Below are 19,211 nucleotides of genomic sequence, written 5' to 3' on the forward strand. Positions count from 1 at the left end.
TACTATGTGCCAGGCACTATTCTAGACCCTGGGATACAAAGATCAAACAAAAAGGTTCTTATGGAGCTTACGTTGTGAGACAAAGAAACAGAGTGTACATATATACACACATAATAAGTCAGGTTAAAAACAAATGTAAAATAGGATAAAAAGACAGAGTGACAGAGCATGGGGTGCTAGTTTAAATAAGGTGTTAGGGAAAGCCTCTCCAACTCTGTTAAGGTAACGTTTAAGCAGAAATTGAATGAAATGAGGGAGAAAGCAATCCATGGATAAAGCACTCCAAGCAGGGGAAACAGCAAGTATAAAAGCCTTGAGGGACTGCTAGGACCATGCCTCGCTCTGTCGATACGTAGGTTCACCAGGTCATCAATGGATATTTGTTGAATATACACCTATCTAAAACTTAACATATCACTTAATACCATGAACATTTTCACAAATTTCAGAATAGGCAGTTTTACATAATAAACTGAAATCTTGAAAGGTATCTGATATGTCCTTGTTTAAATATAAAAGATAAAATCAAATCTAAGTCTACCTCAAAATATAAAATACAAACATAATAAGAACATTTTTGGAGTACTGTACTTACTCTGTGCCAGGCCATATGCTACAGTTTTAGAAGCATCTAGTATTCTATGCTAAGCAGTCAGTTCATGTGTATTATCCCATTTAATCCTCCCAGAACTATTATCATCACCCGTTTGACAGCTGAAATCACTGAATTTTAGAGAGGTTAAGTAACCTGTCCACAGTCACACAACAGGTAAGTGACTAAACCAGCATTCATACCCACGCTATCTTAACATCAAAGCCTGAGCTCTTGTTAGTTTTTACCAAATCAAAAAACATTATTGGGGGAAATGGGGAGATGTTGGTTAAAGAGTAGATAAAAAGAAACTAAAACATTATTATTAATCAGTCAATACATTTAGATAGGAATGCTTTGTTACACATAAATAATTCCAAGTGACAAACATATAAAAAGAAAATACAGTAACTGTTCTTCCCTATGGTTACCCAAAAGTAAAACACACATATCAAATCAAAGCCACTGCATTCCAGTCTACAGAAAGAAAAATTAAAGAAAACTCACTTCAGCTAGTCAGTCTTGAGTTACCCATATCCGCTTTTAAACAATAAAATGTAAATTCCCACTGTTAATCAACAGACACAGAGTTCTTATTTTCTAAAAACTGGGATATTAATACCTATCTTACCAGATATGAAGAATACATAAAATCATGGTAACTTTCTGAAAGCTAAACAAATACTCTGTACATCACAAAAACACATAGGTATTATAAAAGAAGTAAACACTAAAAGAATAAAAGAATGCCTTGCAAGGCAGGAGGATCACTTGAGCCAGGAGTTTGAAACCAGCCTGGGAAATATAAGGAGACCTTGTCTCTGCAAAAAATAATTAGCCAGGTGTGGTGGCACACACCTGTGGCCCCAATACTTGGAGGCTGAGGTGGGAGGATCACTAGAGCCTGGGAGGTCAAGGCTGTAGTGAGCTCCGATTGTACCAGTGCACTACAGCCTAATCAACAGAGCAAGACCCTGTCTCAAAAAAAAAAAAAAAAAAAGAGAGAAGAATGGTTGGCTAATCACTCAAAACTAACTAGAAAAACAAAGGCATAAGAATAGGGAAATAATAAGTTACACATATGAATAATGATTTTCAAAAGAAAAAGAACAAAGAAATCAAGTAGATGATAAATGTTTCTCATTCATTTGCTTTTCTTATACTTTGTCTCCAAGAGAAAACGGGGTCCTCACTTACTGAATCAAATAATATAAACACAAAGTTTTGCAAAAACACTAGTGCTTGGCCTTTATTTTGCATTTTCTATCTCTTCTACACCTCTGCATTCCTCCACTAGTGCTTGAAGGCATACTGGAGGCCAAGCACTAGTGGAGGAATGCAGAGGTGTAGAAGAGATAGAAAATGTAAAATAAAGCAAATAAATAAGATAAAATTCCTGTCCTCAGCTTCTAAGTTGTGGGAGATAGGTATGCAAATTAATATTTTGCTATGTTAAGTGCTTGAGTGGTCCATGAAGCAATTAATACAAACTGGGAATAAAAGGGAATAAATCAGGCCACCTACACAATTCAACAGTTTCCACGAAGATCCAAGTTAAAAGGACACCCAAAGAACTGGGCCATACACAGTGGGGCCCCCATATGAAATTTCTTTCCCTTGTGGAACACTTAGTCTCTCAGATAAGCAAGCAAAACAAATTGGGGTACCCTAAAATATGCAGAAATCCAAAGTATTTCCCACATGAGTACAACCCAATCTATAAATGAGTCTCCCAAAAGGCACAAAAAGGGATAATCCCTGCAGATCAGCATCACAACAGCGTAAGTAACAGAGGGCTCCATGGGAACTTCAGCACCCGTAAGAGAGATGAATGAGGTGGCTTTTCATCCCCCACATCCGACAATCTCAAGTTCTCTAGTTCAACAAAATAACATCAAACTCTCAAAGTTTCAGATTTTATCATGCAAAGCAGAACGTGGGAGATTTAACAAAGTAATAAAATTTGCTTAAAAATATAAATTTAGTTATACTACTTTACATATGCAGGAACGGATGAGAAATAAAACCATCTCAATTACCAAATTTCATCCTTATATACTCATATGGATCTTCTTGCCACAGCTCTTCATCCTCATCTTTATAACACATCACAGAAAAAATCACATCTTCAGAGATATTCTAAAATGAGAGAAAAAAAAAAGTAACAAATGTGTATAGGCTATTCAAGTTTGAGGAATACTAATAATGTATTTGTTGACAGCCTTTATGATGTTAGTTTTCCAAACTCTGTGTGTATAAAATGTCAAGTCAAGGTTATATTTACTATTATGGTTCTTATTTTGAAATTTTTTTAACATTTCCATTTTGGTCCTAAATGTCCATGTATTAACAATATTAAAGGGCCAGGCATGGTGGCTCACGTCTGTAGTCCTACCTCTTTGGAAGCCCAAGGGCAGAAGGATCGCTTGAGGCCAGGAGTTCAAGACCAGCCTGGGTACTATAGAGAGACCCCATCTCCAAAAATATATATATATAAATGTAGCCAAGCATGGTGGCATGCATCTTGGAGGGTCTCTTGAGCCCAGGAGCTCCAGGCTGCAGTGAGCCATGATCATGCCACTGCAGTCCAGCCTGTGCAAAAGAGTGAGACTCTAGCTCAAAAAAAAAAAAAAAATTAAATTTTCTTTACTTCTATTTCAACAAAAAAACTAATTTCCTACTCTACAAATGTAGGTTTTAGTTAGAGAAAAGTCGTATTTATTAGCCTCTCTGTGCACTGCTACTAATGCTCTATTAAGCCCTTTTATGCTAACAATTTATATAAAAACAGGATCATCTCTTATCACTTAATCCAAATTAAATAATTCTAAGAGAAAAAATTCAGCCTAAGGATCAGCATTTTCTTATTCCTACTTTACAGCTATATAAAAATAAAGCCAAAGGTATGAAGTAGAGAATAAATGCTATCACAACTCACCCTTACTTTACAGGAACACAGCAAATGAAATCAGTATATTAATTGCAAAGAAATTATCACTATTTGATCAAAGTGATTAGGCAAATAGTTATTAAGATGTCTACATAAAACAAAGAAAAGATATCTGTTGGTAAGACGGGTAATAACACTAAAATTCTATCCTGGACAGCAAACAGCAAAGTGAAAGATTTTTCTTTTCACATGTCATTTATAACATTTAAGAATTTACAGTTTGGGAGACAGTAGGTATTCAGTTCCTAACATTCTTGAATTATCCAATTATTTGTATACAAATAAGTATTTATTTATTCGTGGCCTATAATTTTCCATTCTCATTTGTTCTTTAGCTAAATAACAATGCTGAATTCTACCTTTAGGCAAACAATTGATATAGAAACAATGATGCTATTGAAACTTAACAATCCAAGAAAAGAAATAAAAACCTTGCTCATACCTACAAAATAAAAACAGTCACATATCAGTCTTCAATTCCTGCAAAATAACACTACCTTAGTAGAGCCCTGGTAAGTTTTCAAAATGCTTTCACACAAAATACCTCATTTGATCCTAGCAACTTTTAGATAAGGACAGAAAAACAGTATCTGCCTTAACAGAGGAGAAAATAAGGCTTAATGAGATTAAGCAAGATCAAGTGAATCCAGGTCTCCCAACTCATAAAACTTGAAGGCTTCACTTTTCTCAAATGCTTAAATTTCTAAGCCCTTTATATCTGACATAGGACTTCACTCATTAGAAATTATTAATGGTAAAATGTATATACAACATGTAAAATATAGGAGTAGTAATACTAACTTTGTCTAGAAAACCTAATTTAACCAGAGAATAATTTTGGAGAGCTGCTCTCTGACACTAACCTGTATGTGTGGCTTCATCTGCTTCCAGGTTATAGAATGAACCACCCCTTGGTTGAGATAGTTGAATGCTTGCTGGAGAACACGGGGAGCTACGTATTCTTTCTGTCTATATTGATCTAAAATTTTTAGTAGCACCTATAAGAAAATAGAAAATATAGAAGAACATAAACAATTTTAAGGTTAAAAGGGGGAGGTGGCATTTTTGGCATGACCTCAAATTCAAAATCCATAGAGAGAAAAATTAACAGATTTGGGAGAAAAATTAATGTTTTGTAAGAAAGCTCAGATAAACAGTTTTAATTATTAGACAGATCTATGTTATATTGAACTAAACAGTGTCTCATTGTAAGTGCCAGGCAAAGTCTAAATTTCTATTGCACTGCTAGCTCTTCAAAACAAGTTAAAACTCCTGTTTAAAAAATTACAATAACAGATCTGACTAAATAAACATTAAAAACTTCCATATAACAAGACACAGCACAAAGATGTTTCATTATCTGATAAAGACTCCTTCAAATTGGAAGAGAAAAGTTGTTCAAAAAATAGTTTTGACACAACTGATTAGCCCTTTGAAAAAATTTAAATTAACTCCCTAAACTTCATACCGAAATAAACCTCAGATGGGGAAATATTTTAACAATGACAAAAAACGATAGCACAGGATTCCTTCAAGAAAACGTGGGAGAATTTTCTTTTATAATCTCAGATCACAGAAGGTCTTTGTAAACACAACACAACTGAGAAGTTATTTTTTAAAAACTGATTTAAAAAATTATTTAGAAGGAAAGAACCACACCAAAGCAGCTCTGACTGGCTCAAGGACCTTTAGTCAACTTTCTTCACTACAGAAAGTTGCCTTCCAATTCCTGGTCTCCAGAGCTCTTCACCATATCAAGCTTATAAGTGAGTTGCTGAATAAATAAAAAGCATTCTTTCAAAATAGGTACAGAATTTATAAATCCAGAATATGGATTTTATTCAAGTTTCCTAAAACTCAGGTTTACCAAATTTATCAGAAGTCCTATCATCATGTAGAAACCCTTTCTGTGATGCAAGCTAGAAATGGATGATACTGAACATGATTCTTTCTAATACAGATGTGGCTCATACAAAGTAGGGGTGATGGGAGATGGGAAATGGGAGATTATCTCCCCACACAACAGTGGGGGAGAGAAGAGTCCCTGATAAGACAACTATTTTTAAGTATCAGGAATATATACCTTAAATAACCATGGTACCAAGAGTTTATAACACGGATATAATGGCATTTTTATATGTGTGTATACATGTATACACACACATACATGTTTATGACACTGAAAAAAAATCGACTCACCACTCTTCAAGTGGAAATTAACTTTAAGATACTTGAAGGAGTTTAACAGTAGTGGACAGCAGTGAAAGGGGCAGAAGACAGCTGACCAGTTTCCTGGTTGTCCTGGTTTTATTCACTAATTTTCCCTATAGATTGTCTCACCAGCGAACAAAAAACTTGTGAGAAATTCAACTATATAACTACAGCCTTCCTGAATTGTTGCACTGTACTTTTTAGAAAGCATTTTACTAGGCAAAATGATAATCCATAAAAGGGAGTACTCCATCTCAAGACGACAGGTTCTAAGTACTTAACACTATAATGCTGACAATAAAGAGCTATTTTTAAAAAAAACCCCTAGAGCCGGGCACGGTGATTCACGCATGTAATACCAGCACTTTGGGAATCCAAGTTGGGTGGATCACTTGAGATCAGGAGTTCAAGATCAGCCTGGCCAACATGGTAAAACTCCACCTCTACCCAAAAATATAAAAAATTAGCGAGGTGTGGTGGTGTGTGCCTTTAATCCCAGCTACTTGGGAGGCTGAGGCAGGAGAATCGCTTGAACCCAGGAGGCAGAAGTTGCAGTGAGCTGAGATTGTGCCACTGCACTCCAGCCTGGGCGACAGAGCAAAACTCCATCTCAAAAAAAAAAAATCTAGCAACACCCTCTATGTCATTAAAGCTTTTTCCTATGTCTAATTAGTCTTTGCTTCCTCAATATGCTCCTGACACAGCCAGTGGTCAATAATTAATAAATTTTATTGAAACATAAACAAAAATATGATTTAAATGGTAACACTGATCAACCAGTCTTCGTCCACCACTTGTCCTTTGTAGCTTTTAAAATTTTTAAACATTGTATCAACTTGGATTGTTTCAGGAAATAATTTTCACTATACAGGATGGTTCCCAAACTTCCATAGAAATGTTTAAGTTCTCAGCTAAGAATCTTGACGTCTAATAAGCTCAACTACTCTTCCTATACCAATTCATATTATATAAGTCTTCTAAAATAAAAACTTAGAACAAAGAGGTGAAGAAATGAAGATCAAAAAACTCCAAAGAGGTCAGAGAATTAATAAAAGAGCCCAATCTAATACTGGTGACTGCTACACCGCTATCAACTTAAAAGGTTTGAGTCCAGAATCTAGGATTCAGTTCTGGTGGTGGCTGTCTTGGGACATTTGGTTCTAAAACTAATTGCACTGGAAACTCGGTTTTAAAACTAATTGCACTATAATAGATTCCCAGAACTGTCCTTTCATCCTCTATAAATATGTAATGAATTAGTATGTTTGTAACCTACTTCCAATAGAAATGACTTTACTTTCAGAAGTAACCCTTCTTCTATTTTAAAAGCATAAGTTTATTACCTGCTGAATGCCCACCGCATAGGTTTTCAAAAAGAATTCAGAAAATTCAAAGTATTCTTTTGTGACATTTCCTGGGCTTCCATATCTTAAAATACAAAAAGACAATGTACAAATACCGTGAATTTTACAAACAGCATGCTTGCTAGTTTAAATATAGGCCCTTATTCAAAGATGGATTCTATTGGGACAGAAAACTAACACTGCCTTTTTTTCCCACAAGCCACAAAATGAAATCAAGATAACCTGTACTTAGACCATGGGCCATACTGTAAAGTTTTAGACAGAAGCTTTCACTTGCTAAACCAAAAGCTCCTAAAGGGTGAATATTCGAAATCAAAATGTTACAACTGACATACATTTTTTCAATAAATGCTTTTAAAATTAAATTTGACATTATTACGGAGTTGAGTGACCATGCAGCTTCTTGCATAATTCTTAGATATTACCAATGGGCTGAACAATGTTATTTTTCCAAGTTTTTCACAGAAGAATAGAAAAGATCCAGAAAAGACCACCCACTTCATTACGATCTCAAAGCCAATAATTAAAATTAAGCTGCTTTAAACAGAGTGACTCTTGGTTCTCGGTGGCTCTAAAGACAAATAATCATATCTGATACTGAGATACTGGCTGTATGATCATCAATGTAATAAACAGATAATTACCGTTCAAAGAGCCGAGCTACGATATGCAGTGCCCACTTCTTACACTTCCACCATACCAGTTCTGGTCTATCATCCTCATCAATGTGCAGAGTCTCCTAACAGGACAAAATTACCCAGATTAAAGTTCTGCATAATAAAAGGATTTATGCGAATAACAAAGGCAGGATAAATCTTGATATAGGTTAAGTCATATTAAACGTGAAGTTAGATTGCTATATAAATGAAAATTCTTACTTTATAGATTGCTAGGTAGGAATTAAATAAGCAAAGTAAATTTCAACTAACCAATGCCGCTGTTCACATTTACCTCCTATCTTCGAAAGGCCTAAATAAGCAGAGGACAAAATACAAAACACCATGGTTCCTTCAGGAAACTCTGAGATGATGAAGAGGTTCTACATTTTTATCTGGGTGATAACACAAGTGTATGTCAAAATTCACTGAACTAGTCATTAAGTTCTGTGCATTTATGTATGTAAGTTAAACGTCAAAATACTTTGTCTCACAATATGGACAACAGACACAATGCTGCACATTTTAAGACAAACCAAAATTTTAATAGATACAAGAACTAATGTGATAAATTAAAAATAGTATTATTGCAGATCAAAATGAAACACCATCTTTTCCCTATCAAATGGAAAAACATAGAATTAAGTGTGTACCCATAACAGGCATTCTCAATCACTGCTTCTTAAAGTGTAACTGAGGGCACACTTTCTTGAAGAACACTCTGCAAGATTAGTGAAAAGCCTTACATGCTTCTAGTTTATCCAAAGAAAATAATCATGTATGTGCATAAAAATTTAAGTACATTCTTAAAACACTAAAAAATTAAAGCCTAAACATCCAGCAAGTAAAACATTCAACAAAAAATGACAGTATAGGCTGGGCACGGTGGCTCAAGCCTGTAATCCCAGCACTTTGGGAGGCCAAGGCGGGCAGATCATGAGGTCAGGAGATCGAGACCATCCTGGTCAACACGGTGACACCCCATCTCCACTTAAAAAAAATACAAAAACAAAAATTAGCCGGGCGTGGTGGTGGGCACCTGTAGTCCCAGCTACTCGGGAGGCTGAGGCAGGAGGATGGCATGAACCCATGAGGCGGAGCTTGCTGTGAGCCGAGATTGCACCAGTGCACTCCAGCCTGGGCAACAGAGCAAGACCCTGTCTCAAAAAAAAAAAAAGTATAAAAGCATTGATAATCATAAAAATATTTATAAGTTTTAAGTGAAAACTGAATTTCAAAATAGTATCAATAAATACTTCTTTTTTTTTTTTTCCTTTTTGAGATAGGGTCTTGCTCTGTTCCCCAAGCATAGTTTACTGCAGCCTCAAACTACCAGTGATCCTCCCACCTCAACTTCCCAAGTAGCTAGGACTACAGGCACATGCTACCACATTTAGCTTTTTTTTTTTTTTTTTCATTTTGTAGAGTCAAGGTTCCACTATGTTGCACAGACTGGTCTTGAACTCCTAGCCCCAAGTGATCCTCCCAGCTTGGCCTCCCAAAGTGCTAGGATTACATGTGTGAGACACCATGCCCAGCCAATATACGCTACTTTTATAAATTAAATATGTTGTGTATAGACGCAGAGGGAAAAAAAAAGACTAGAGGAATAAATATAAAGTTTTAAAAACAGTTTTCATTTTTGGTAGGATTTAAATTGCTTATCTAAGCTTTCTAAAAATGGTATTATGAATTATTTTAATAATTTATTTTATTATAGTAGTAAATTTTTTCAAAGAGCAGGCATGGATAATGAATTAGTCTACCAGAAATATTCCAAACTCGTCACCCCTATTTTTCTTGGGAAAAGCTTTTTCTTACAGGAGGAACGGTCCTGTCGATAATAGTTCGGAAGATCTCCATCCACGTTGTCATGGTTTGGTTATTCACTAGCTGAAGAGGCAATGCATACTGGAAAACAGAAGAACAACAACATGAACAATAATTCTTCCCATCCAAAAAGAACAACAATTTTATGTATATTGTAAGGTTAAAATATATGAAAGGGCTAACATTTGAGAATGAAAACAGCAATCTTATATGGTTCAACCTAACTTAAAATAGATTCATATGCATATATAGAACTTAAATTTTTAAATTTAGAAGACTACCTGCCATGAGTTGTTTCTTGGGTCTCCTTTTTAAAAGGAAAAAAAAAAATGAATACACCGAGGTCTCATTTATTCAGCATGAGACTCTAGGTGAGTGATTGTTATGACTTACCCCTTTGAGGGTCAAACTTTCCATTTTAACTACCTTGATGAAAATCTTTATCTCATTATATGAAACTTTTTTTAAATTACTTTCCTCTACACTGTAGCATAATAATTACAGTCCACTTTGTACTACACAGATATGTGGCTCACTTCTGCTGTACTGTGAGGTGCAGAAGAGGGATATTGTCTCCACATCCATTCAGTACAAAACACGCTACATACTACAGACAATAAAATAGACAATCTTTGCCCCCACAAAGCTTACACTCAAACTGGAAAAAATATATATAGTCATGCACGACATAACAATGTTTCGGTCAGTGACAGACTGCATATACAACAATGGTCCCGTAAGATTAGAACAGAGCTGAAAGATTTCTATCACCTAGTGACATAGTAACCATCTTAAAGTCATAGCACAATGCATTACTCAAATATTTGTGGTGATGCTGGTGTAAACAAACCAACTGCATTGCCAGCTGTATAAAGTATAGCAATTTTATACAGTACCTAATTGGTAATGACAACTATGCTACTAGTTTATATATTTACTATACAATACTTTTTATCATTAGTTTAGAGTGTACTCCTTCTACTTTTATTCTTTTTAAGTTCTCTAAAACAGCCTCCAATAGGTCCTTCAGGAGGTATTCCAGAAGGCATTATTATCATAGATGACAGCTCCATATTGCCCCTGAAATGAAGACACTCCAGTGGGACAAATATAGAAGTGGAACACAGTGATATTGATGATCCCAACCCTGCATAGGCCTAGGCTAACACGTGCGTGTCTTAGTTTTTAATGAAAAACTTTGAAAAAAGAAAAATTCTAAAATATAAAACCTTTTAAAATATGGATATAAACAAAATATTTTTGTACAGTTGTACAACACGTTAATATTTTAAACTAAGTGTTAGTATAACAGAGTCAAAAAGTTGAAAATTTTAAAGTTTGACTGGGCGCGGTGGCTCACGCCTGTAATCCCAGCACTTTGGGAGGCCGAGGCAGGCGGAACACGAGGTCAGGAGTTTGAGACCAGCCTGGCCAACATAGTGAAACCCCATCTCTACTAAAAATACAAAAAATTAGCCAGGTGTGGTGGCAAGTGCCTGTAATCCCACCTACTCAGGAGGCTGAGGCAGGAGAATTGCTTGAACCAGGAGGCAGAGGTGGCAGTGAGCCAAGATTATGCCATTGTACTCCAGCCCAGATGACAGTGTGAGACTCTGTCTCAAAAAAAAAAAAAAAAAAATTAAAGTTTATGAAGTAAAAAAGTTACAGTAAGCTAGGGGTAATTTATTATTGCAGATAAATTTTATAAATTTAGTGTTGCCTAAATGTTCAACATTTGTAAGCACAGACTAACATCCTAGGCCTTCACATTCACTCATCACTACCTCACCCACAGCAACTTCCAGTCCTACAAGTTCCATTCATGGTAAGTACCCTATACAGGTGTGCCTTTAAAAAAATATCTTATGCTGTATTTTTAGCGTATCTTTTCTATTACTTACCATTGAGTTACAGTTGCTTTCAGTATTTGGTACAGTAACATGTACAGGTTTGCAGCCGAGGAGCAACACATAGCCTAGGTATGTAGTAGGCTATAGCGTCTACATTTGTGTAAGTACACTCTACAATGTTCACACAGGGACAAAAATTACCTAACAAGGCATTTCTCAGAATGTATCCCCAGAGTTAAGTAACACATGACTGTACATGTACAAAGGTAGGAATAAGAGAAGAAGGTGGGAGAGATGAAGGGCTTTATGGGCTATATTAAGAAGTTCACACTTTATTCTAAGTGTATTTGGGAGCCATTTGGATTTGATATAGGGAACAGAGGAGAAGTAGGCTGAGGGTTAGGATGAGCTTCTGTATAGAATATCCACGTGCCCTGTACAAATATTATAAATGCTACTTAGACAACATCTGTTGTATTACAATTTTATTTTATTTGAGGCGGAGTCTCACTCTGTCACCCACACTGGAGTGCAATGGTGCAATCTTGGATCACAGCAACCTCCGCCTCCTGGGTTGGAGCGATTCTCCAACCTCAGCCTCTGGAATAGCTGGAATTAGAGGCACTCACCATCATTCCCGGCTAATTTTTGTATTTTTCTAGAGATGGGGTTTCACCATGTTGGCCAGGCTGGTCTTGAACTCCAGACCTCAGGTGATCCGCCCATCTCAGCCTCCCAAAGTGCTGGGATTACAGACTTGAGCCACCACACCCAGCTGCTCATACTTTTAAAAACAAAATTGTCTGCCCCTTCTCATATTATCGCTTTTTACTTATGTCAGCATTATAATAGTGGCTCCTAATGCCTTCTAAATTTCTATTTCCCAGAGGAGAATATTAATGTATTAGTACATAATAGATTACCAAAATGGTTAAAAATATTGAGGTTTTTCAGGTTTTTAACAAGTATAGACTGAGAAAAATATGTAGATTCTGTCCTCTTAGCAAACCAATTAGAGGTAGAGGCTTTAGAAAAATTATTTCATCAGCCTTTGTCTTACTTCCCAATTTCTAGCTGTTTCTCTCAATAAAAAAGGGAAGTCTGGCCTCTGAATATTATTTCAAAACAAGTGAGAACATATTTTCCTAGTATTCTAGTTTCTCCTCCTCTCACATTTGACTCCTTCCCCCTTCTCTTTCCCTGCAAAAAGTCTGCTCTGGGGGAAAAAAAAAACGCTGCCTCAGACTACGCCTATTAAAAGTTTAAAAGATGAGGCTTTAATAAAAATATAAATCTTTATTAAAGTAAAATATTCTGGAGCAGGCGCGGTGGATCACGCCTGTAATCCCAGCACTTTGGGAGGCCGAGGTGGGCAGATCACGAGGTCAGGAGATGGCGACCATCCTGGCTAACATGGTGAAACCCTGTGTCTACTAAAAATACAAAAAAAGAGCCAGGTGTGCTGGCAGGCACCTGTAGTCCCAGCTACTCGGGAGGCTGAAGCAGGAGAATGGCGTGAACCCGGGGGGTGGAGCTTGCAGTGAGCCGAGATCGCGCCACTGCACTCCAGCCTGGGCAACAGAGCGAGACTCGGACTCGAAAGACAGAAAGACAGAAAGAACGAAAGAAAAAAGAACGAAAGAAAAAAGAACGAAAGAAGGAAGGAAGGAAGGAGGGAAAGAGGGAAGGAGGGAGGGAGGGAGGGACGGAGGGAGGGAGGGAGGGAAGGAAGGAAGGAAGGAAGGAAGGAAGGAAGGAAGGAAGGAAGGAAGGAAGGAAGGAAGGAAGGAAGGAAGGAGAGAAAGAAAAGAAAAGAAAAGAAAAGAAAAGAAAAGAAAAGAAAAGAAAAGAAAAGAAAGAAAGAAAGAAAGAGAAAGAAAGAAAGAAAGAGAGAGAGAGAAAGAAAAAAGAAAAAGTAAAATATTCTGAAACAGTTTAAGTATCTAAGTCAATAAAAAGCCAAAGACAGATCCAAACTATCTTGGTTTTTGAGCTCAACAAAACCATCCTCTTCTCATGACAAATTCAACTAGAAAGCATGTAACAGAGTTTAATTCATTCATCAAACAGTTAAGACTGAAAACAATTATTCTTCCTCCAATCAGATCTAAATAATGTACCCAAGCCTTTCAAGGATTTGATGTTAAATATTTTTATATTTCAAACATATTCCATCTTTCTGGATTCCCATGTTGGTATCCCTTATAGCATTCAGATTTTTTTTTTTTTAGGCAGTATTTTAAACCAAGGAAAATGAGCCTTAAATCTTCTGTTAGCTTTGAGTCAAATGCAAAGAAACTACCATCAATATGATTTCCCAATAGAAGAGGGACTCTCTTCTTCTTTACCTTCTTCTTCTCTCATAACTAATCTACAGGCAGGAATGCTATAGAACAGATAAGTCAAGTAATCAGGTTTTAGAGCAGGTAGGTTTACCTACCCTGGTTGTGCTTTACCCATGATTTCAGACACTGGAGTGAAATGCACACAGGGGCAGATCTGCCATTGAGATGATCTTGGGCAATTAATTTCTGTGAACCTGTTCCTCAAAAGCATTTTTTAAAGAAATATATGGGAGAATATATAATAATTTTTAATAATAAGTGATACTTACTGAGCACTTTCCATGTGTCAGGCAGAAATACAGGACTCCATATTTGTTTTCTGCAACAGAAACCTACCTGAACAAGTGCATAAAAGATTTTCAGAATTTGTTTCTGCAGTAATACAGAATAATAGGAGGAATCAGGAAGGAGCTGCACGATTTGTTGCTGAATACGAGGCAGGAATATCTGCATTGCTATTATAAGAGGTTCTCTCTCTTCTGCTTTCTTATATCTACATGAGCAAAGACAAAAAGAGAAAAGTAATTTTTCCCACCCAAAGAACTATCAATAATAAATTAGAAAATATTTTTAAATACATAAAACTAACAAAACAAAATCATTAACATTGGCTTACAGTTTCTGTTTGAATTGCTAGAATTAAGTTGAAAAGAAATTTAAAATAACACATCCTGTTTTAGGCACAGTTTAGACTAGTTTAAAGCAATTCAAGACTATTTTGCATTTTTCCTACATGAATGTTTCTAGTATTTAAATTAATTTTCATCAAGCCAAAATTCGTACTATAAAATACAAGTTGCTATGCTATTTTAAATAGACAAATAACGTAACAAATATGGGAGAAAATGTTTTTTTCTTATATTACCCTAAATTGAGCAGTTAAAGTAGTTTAAAATTTAGTTGCTCTTAGATCGCTTTAATTGCTATAAATCTGAAATATTTTCAAAAATTCCGTAAGTAGAGTAGGTAGGAACTAACCAGTTTAAAAGGAGAACTACAAGACTTTATATGCACATGTAGCAATCTTCCTAGAAACCAGAAAGCAATACTATTAAGTGTGATATTAGTCCTCCACCTACCCAAACTGCTTTTATGGAAAAGAATGTCATTAGCAAAGAAACGTCAACATTTTCTATCTTGCATCCAAAAAAGTACATGTTTTGGTTTATTTAACATACTCCCTAGAAGACAAGTATTAAGGTATCTCTGTATCAGAGTTTCCAAGGAAGCTGTTAATAAATGGTCCTGTGCAACTAAAAAGTTTTTGAAGTGCTTCATATTATATCACTGTCTCAGAGGTTAGCAATATCCATCAGCACATTAAAGTTTCTTTCAATAACTGCAGCAAATAAACACATTTAAGCATGTTTAACTCAACATTTCCCAGACTAATCTGATCACCTGTGCAGAACATCCACAACAGACCACTCTATGCAACTTAATTATTTCTAAGTTACACAAGGCTGCTTTCTTCAGCCAATGGAAACCAACTTACTCATATGTCTTCACCAGTTGATACAGACATAATAAACTGCCAAGCCAGCTTCCACTGCTCTGTGATTGCAAGTAATAGTCTATCTTGTCGACTACTGCTGGCCAGTGACCAGGAAAATCATGTTTTATGATGGCACGGAGACACATTGTTAACTGGACTCTACAAGGTAGGGAAGAAAAGTCCAAAATCTAAGTAGTTATAAATACTATGTTTCAAAGCCTTCTAATATTTTACATAAAAGTTTGTTATCTCCTATTTACCTGTATTATATAATTGTATACATGGGATAGGGGAAAAGACATATCTAAAAAAACATCTTTAGTGGCTCAACTTGCTGAAAATAAACAGAATGGGTGAGTTCCTAAAATGAATGAAACCTTTCAAGCTATCTTATCCTAAATACAGTTCAAAACAATTTTTAAATAGTTTAAAATTTTCAAAAAACTGCAAAGAATCTACCTCCGCTCTGTAAAATTTCCCAGCTTATTATATCTCATATTTTGGTTACCATATCCTAAATGGGGAAGAAAATAACACTTCAAACAGACAAACTTAGTCTAAAGATGGTACAAGTAAGTACAAAGAAGGCCTACATAATTGTGGAAGCTTCTCTATGGGCCAAAACCTTGAACTCATCCTTTATCAGTTAAAACCCAACACCGTATGTTGAATCTATCCAAAGCAGTCTGAGATACTAATTTGTGTATCCCGAGTATAAGAAAGAAACATGTATTAGCGAGGCAATTCCTGAAGGGGAGACCTAAGAGCTACTTCCAAAGAAATAAATGAAAAAGCCAACAGAAGATACATAAAACAGAGGAAGAAAATATTCCTTCAATAAAACCACAAAGTTAAATGCTAAAATATGTTATCTGATAACATAGATCAGTAATCATTTCCTCAATGAGATTTCCACTTTAACTGAAACTGAAAAGAAAACAGGGGCAAAAATTTCTTTTCTACAAACTATCAATTCAATGATATCACCAAATATGACCTTACATGACATTTTCAAATAGTTAAGAAGCAAAATTAGGATTCCACAACGCAACTAAAAAAAAGAAAGCATTTTCAGTTGAACAACCAGTAACTCAGATTCACTTAAACTCGTAAAATTAAACAAAATGATGCCTTTTCTTCACACTATCAAATCTATTTGAAAAATCCCTTTGTAATACTCCTAAACTTTGAGAATAGGCGGAAGAACTTTCAACAATGATTATAGTTAAGCCTTAAGGACATAAAAGGGGCAAAGCCACAGAGAACTGTCCCACAATAAAGACAAAAATCTCCTCTAGTGCCAGTAGTAGCTGCTCCTTTAAACAATAAATGTCATATTTGTATACAATAACACTGAAGCTTTTCATTTTTTTAAATCTCATTTTCAGGTTGATCCTCCCAGTCCTTTCTCATTCCAAGCAAAGGATGGTTATGAAAGGCCATCCTTCATGCATTACTGTGTAGAACCACTCGAAGATTAAGGGAGATCTGAAAATGTAAGATTTTGAAAATAAATGGATATATGATGGTACCACAGGGGTATCAGTCCCATGACTGGCATTTGGGCAACCAATGAGAATAATAGTGATTTATTTTTAACCAGTACACCTATTTTGTGCTCTTAACAAATTAATTGCTTTAAGAGTTCAATGCTTGTTCTCCTTCCTGTTACCCATGGTACTTTCTTTCTTTTCCACTGCTTATGTCATGATGGCTATTAGATACTCAGGGCTAACGTTATATTCAACTTCTTGACATTAAAAAGTTTCATTCCTCTACCACTGTTTTCACCTGTTTGTCCCTGCATTTTCAAAAGATACCTAATTACTATCTTGTGTGTTGAAAAGAATTTGTTTCTCCAATTTTAAGACTGCAAAATTTTTGACTGTACAGCTGCTCTGTCCAATAGAGCAGCTGCTAGTTATATATGCACACTTTAAATGAATCAAAAGTAAATGGAATTAAAAATTCCGTTCCTCAGTTACACTAGCAACATTTCAAGTGCTCAACAGTCATTGATGCCATGTGGCTAATATTAGACAGCACTGACATAGAACACTGTCACTGCAGAAAGTTCTGACGGACACTACTGCTCTATGGCATCTAATCTATGATTTTCAAAAACTGGAGACAATTCTTCTAGTTAATACCTACTCTATCCTGTCTTCTCTGAAGGAAAACATGCTCAATTCATAAATGTGAATAAAAATACAGGGAAAGATTAAGATAGGTGGTAGGTAAAAATTCCCAGAATCAATCTCTCTGTATCAAAGAAAAGAAAAGCAGGTAGTAAAAAAAGTCAAGCGATCATTACTAAGAATAAAGGTCATTTAAGTAGCAAGATTTACACAATTGTTTTGGTTAAGTATGATTTTTTTTTTAATCTTACCTCTTTTTGTGGCAACATATGGCAACAAAATCTTTTCCAAAATATCTTGAGGCAAAGAATTACAAATGCAAAGACCACTAAGTAAAATAATATTCTTTGAGTGTCCCTCTTTATTACTTTACCTCTTTAGAAAAAGAAACATGAGTCTGAGGATTAGATCCAACAGCACCTACCCTCAGATCTAAGCATTTCATGCTTTCTAGTAATCCTAAAGATATAACACCACATACCTCACTAAATCTGGAGACCGAATTATTCCTTCCACAATGTTATCACGTATTTGCTGGCGATCGTTTTCGTGAATATTGAATGGAAATATTGCTTCTCCTGGTGGAGGTTCTCGATCTGGCCAGTATTGTGTCACCATGTTCTTCAGGTAAATGGCAGCTGAGTTTGAGAAAAAATGCTAATGTAGCAGTACCAAAAAGAATGGCTTTAATTCAGCCTTACAGAGCATGAAAGTCCAAACCCTTCAATGTTAAACATGAAACCCAGCAAAAATGGATACTCTTCCAGGTATAAACAGCAAAATCAGGAAGGGCAAGTGGATAAGAATTTAAAGGTTTCACTTCAGCTAGTCTAAGCAGAAAATATTTCATTAAGTCAAGATCCAGAGCTTACAGGACAGGAAAATTATCTAGAAATCATGCATAGTAAACATACTTTGAGATCATAAAATCACACTTTTTGCAATGCCTAATTCTGAGGTGACAACAGGTAAAGTTCTACTTTCCTTCATGAAGGTGGCTTTTTTGGTTTTTTGTTTTCCCACTGGCTACTATCAAACACTAGCATTTTGGAGTATCTCTGCTTTTTATAGTATTGGTAATTTTCCTCCAACCTTTTTGAAATATTTACTACTTGTAAATATAATAAGGAAATGAACATCAGTCTTCAAAAATTTTTGGAAAACTCAAGAAATTTTTATATGTTCTCATCTATCAAAATACATAATCTGATTTTGTTCTATTCTTTTTAATTGTTTTCAACTTTTAACAAAAGCCTTCTGAAAGAAACAGGCTGACATATTGCTACAGCATTTTAAGAAGGATGTGAAGCTTTCTTTTCTTTTTTTTTCTTTGAGACGGAGTCTTGCTGTGTCATCTAGGCTGTAGTGCAGTGGCAAGATCTTGGCTCACTGCAACCTCTGCCTCCCGGGTTCAAACGATTATCCTGCCTCAGCCTCCCAAGTACCTGGGATTACAGGCGTGTGCCACCACACCCAGCTAATTTTTGTATTTTTAGTTAGACAAGGTTTCACCATATTGGCCAGGCTGGTCTCGAACTCCTTACCTCAGAAGCCTGACCTCAGAAGCCAGGGCACCTGGCCAGAATGTGAAGCTTTCTAACCATCCCAGTTGAACAGTGAATGTAAGTAAATACTTACAATGTCGTGTGTGTGTGTGTGTGTGTGTGTGTGTGTATAAAGAATAAAGATACGTGATTTGGAAAGCAGCATAACTTTCTTCCCTTAAGCTTCTCTTCTTTCCCCACCCAACTCTTTCTTCACCCAACTTTTAACATAAAAC

At 35.8% G+C, this 19,211-nt stretch overlaps 1 protein-coding gene across 2 annotated transcripts in view; it reads right to left on the minus strand.

Moving 5' to 3' along the window:
* IPO8 (importin 8) overlaps positions 1-19,211 on the minus strand; it is a 67,091-nt gene that overhangs the window by 37,569 nt on the left and 10,311 nt on the right. For both annotated transcript variants that reach the window (XR_012420103.1, XM_005570475.4), the window contains exons 3-10: positions 17,913-18,069; positions 15,294-15,452; positions 14,135-14,291; positions 9,595-9,684; positions 7,762-7,856; positions 7,097-7,181; positions 4,406-4,540; positions 2,632-2,731 (exon numbers count right to left, since the gene is read on the minus strand). Coding sequence is in view for 1 of the 2 variants with exons in the window: in XM_005570475.4 (XP_005570532.1) it covers positions 2,632-2,731; positions 4,406-4,540; positions 7,097-7,181; positions 7,762-7,856; positions 9,595-9,684; positions 14,135-14,291; positions 15,294-15,452; positions 17,913-18,069 (978 nt within the window). In the remaining variant the exon portion in view is untranslated. The remainder of the gene's footprint in view (positions 1-2,631; positions 2,732-4,405; positions 4,541-7,096; positions 7,182-7,761; positions 7,857-9,594; positions 9,685-14,134; positions 14,292-15,293; positions 15,453-17,912; positions 18,070-19,211) is intronic.

Source organism: Macaca fascicularis, chromosome 11 (genome assembly GCF_037993035.2).
Source record: "Macaca fascicularis isolate 582-1 chromosome 11, T2T-MFA8v1.1".
NCBI lineage: Eukaryota > Metazoa > Chordata > Mammalia > Primates > Cercopithecidae > Macaca > Macaca fascicularis.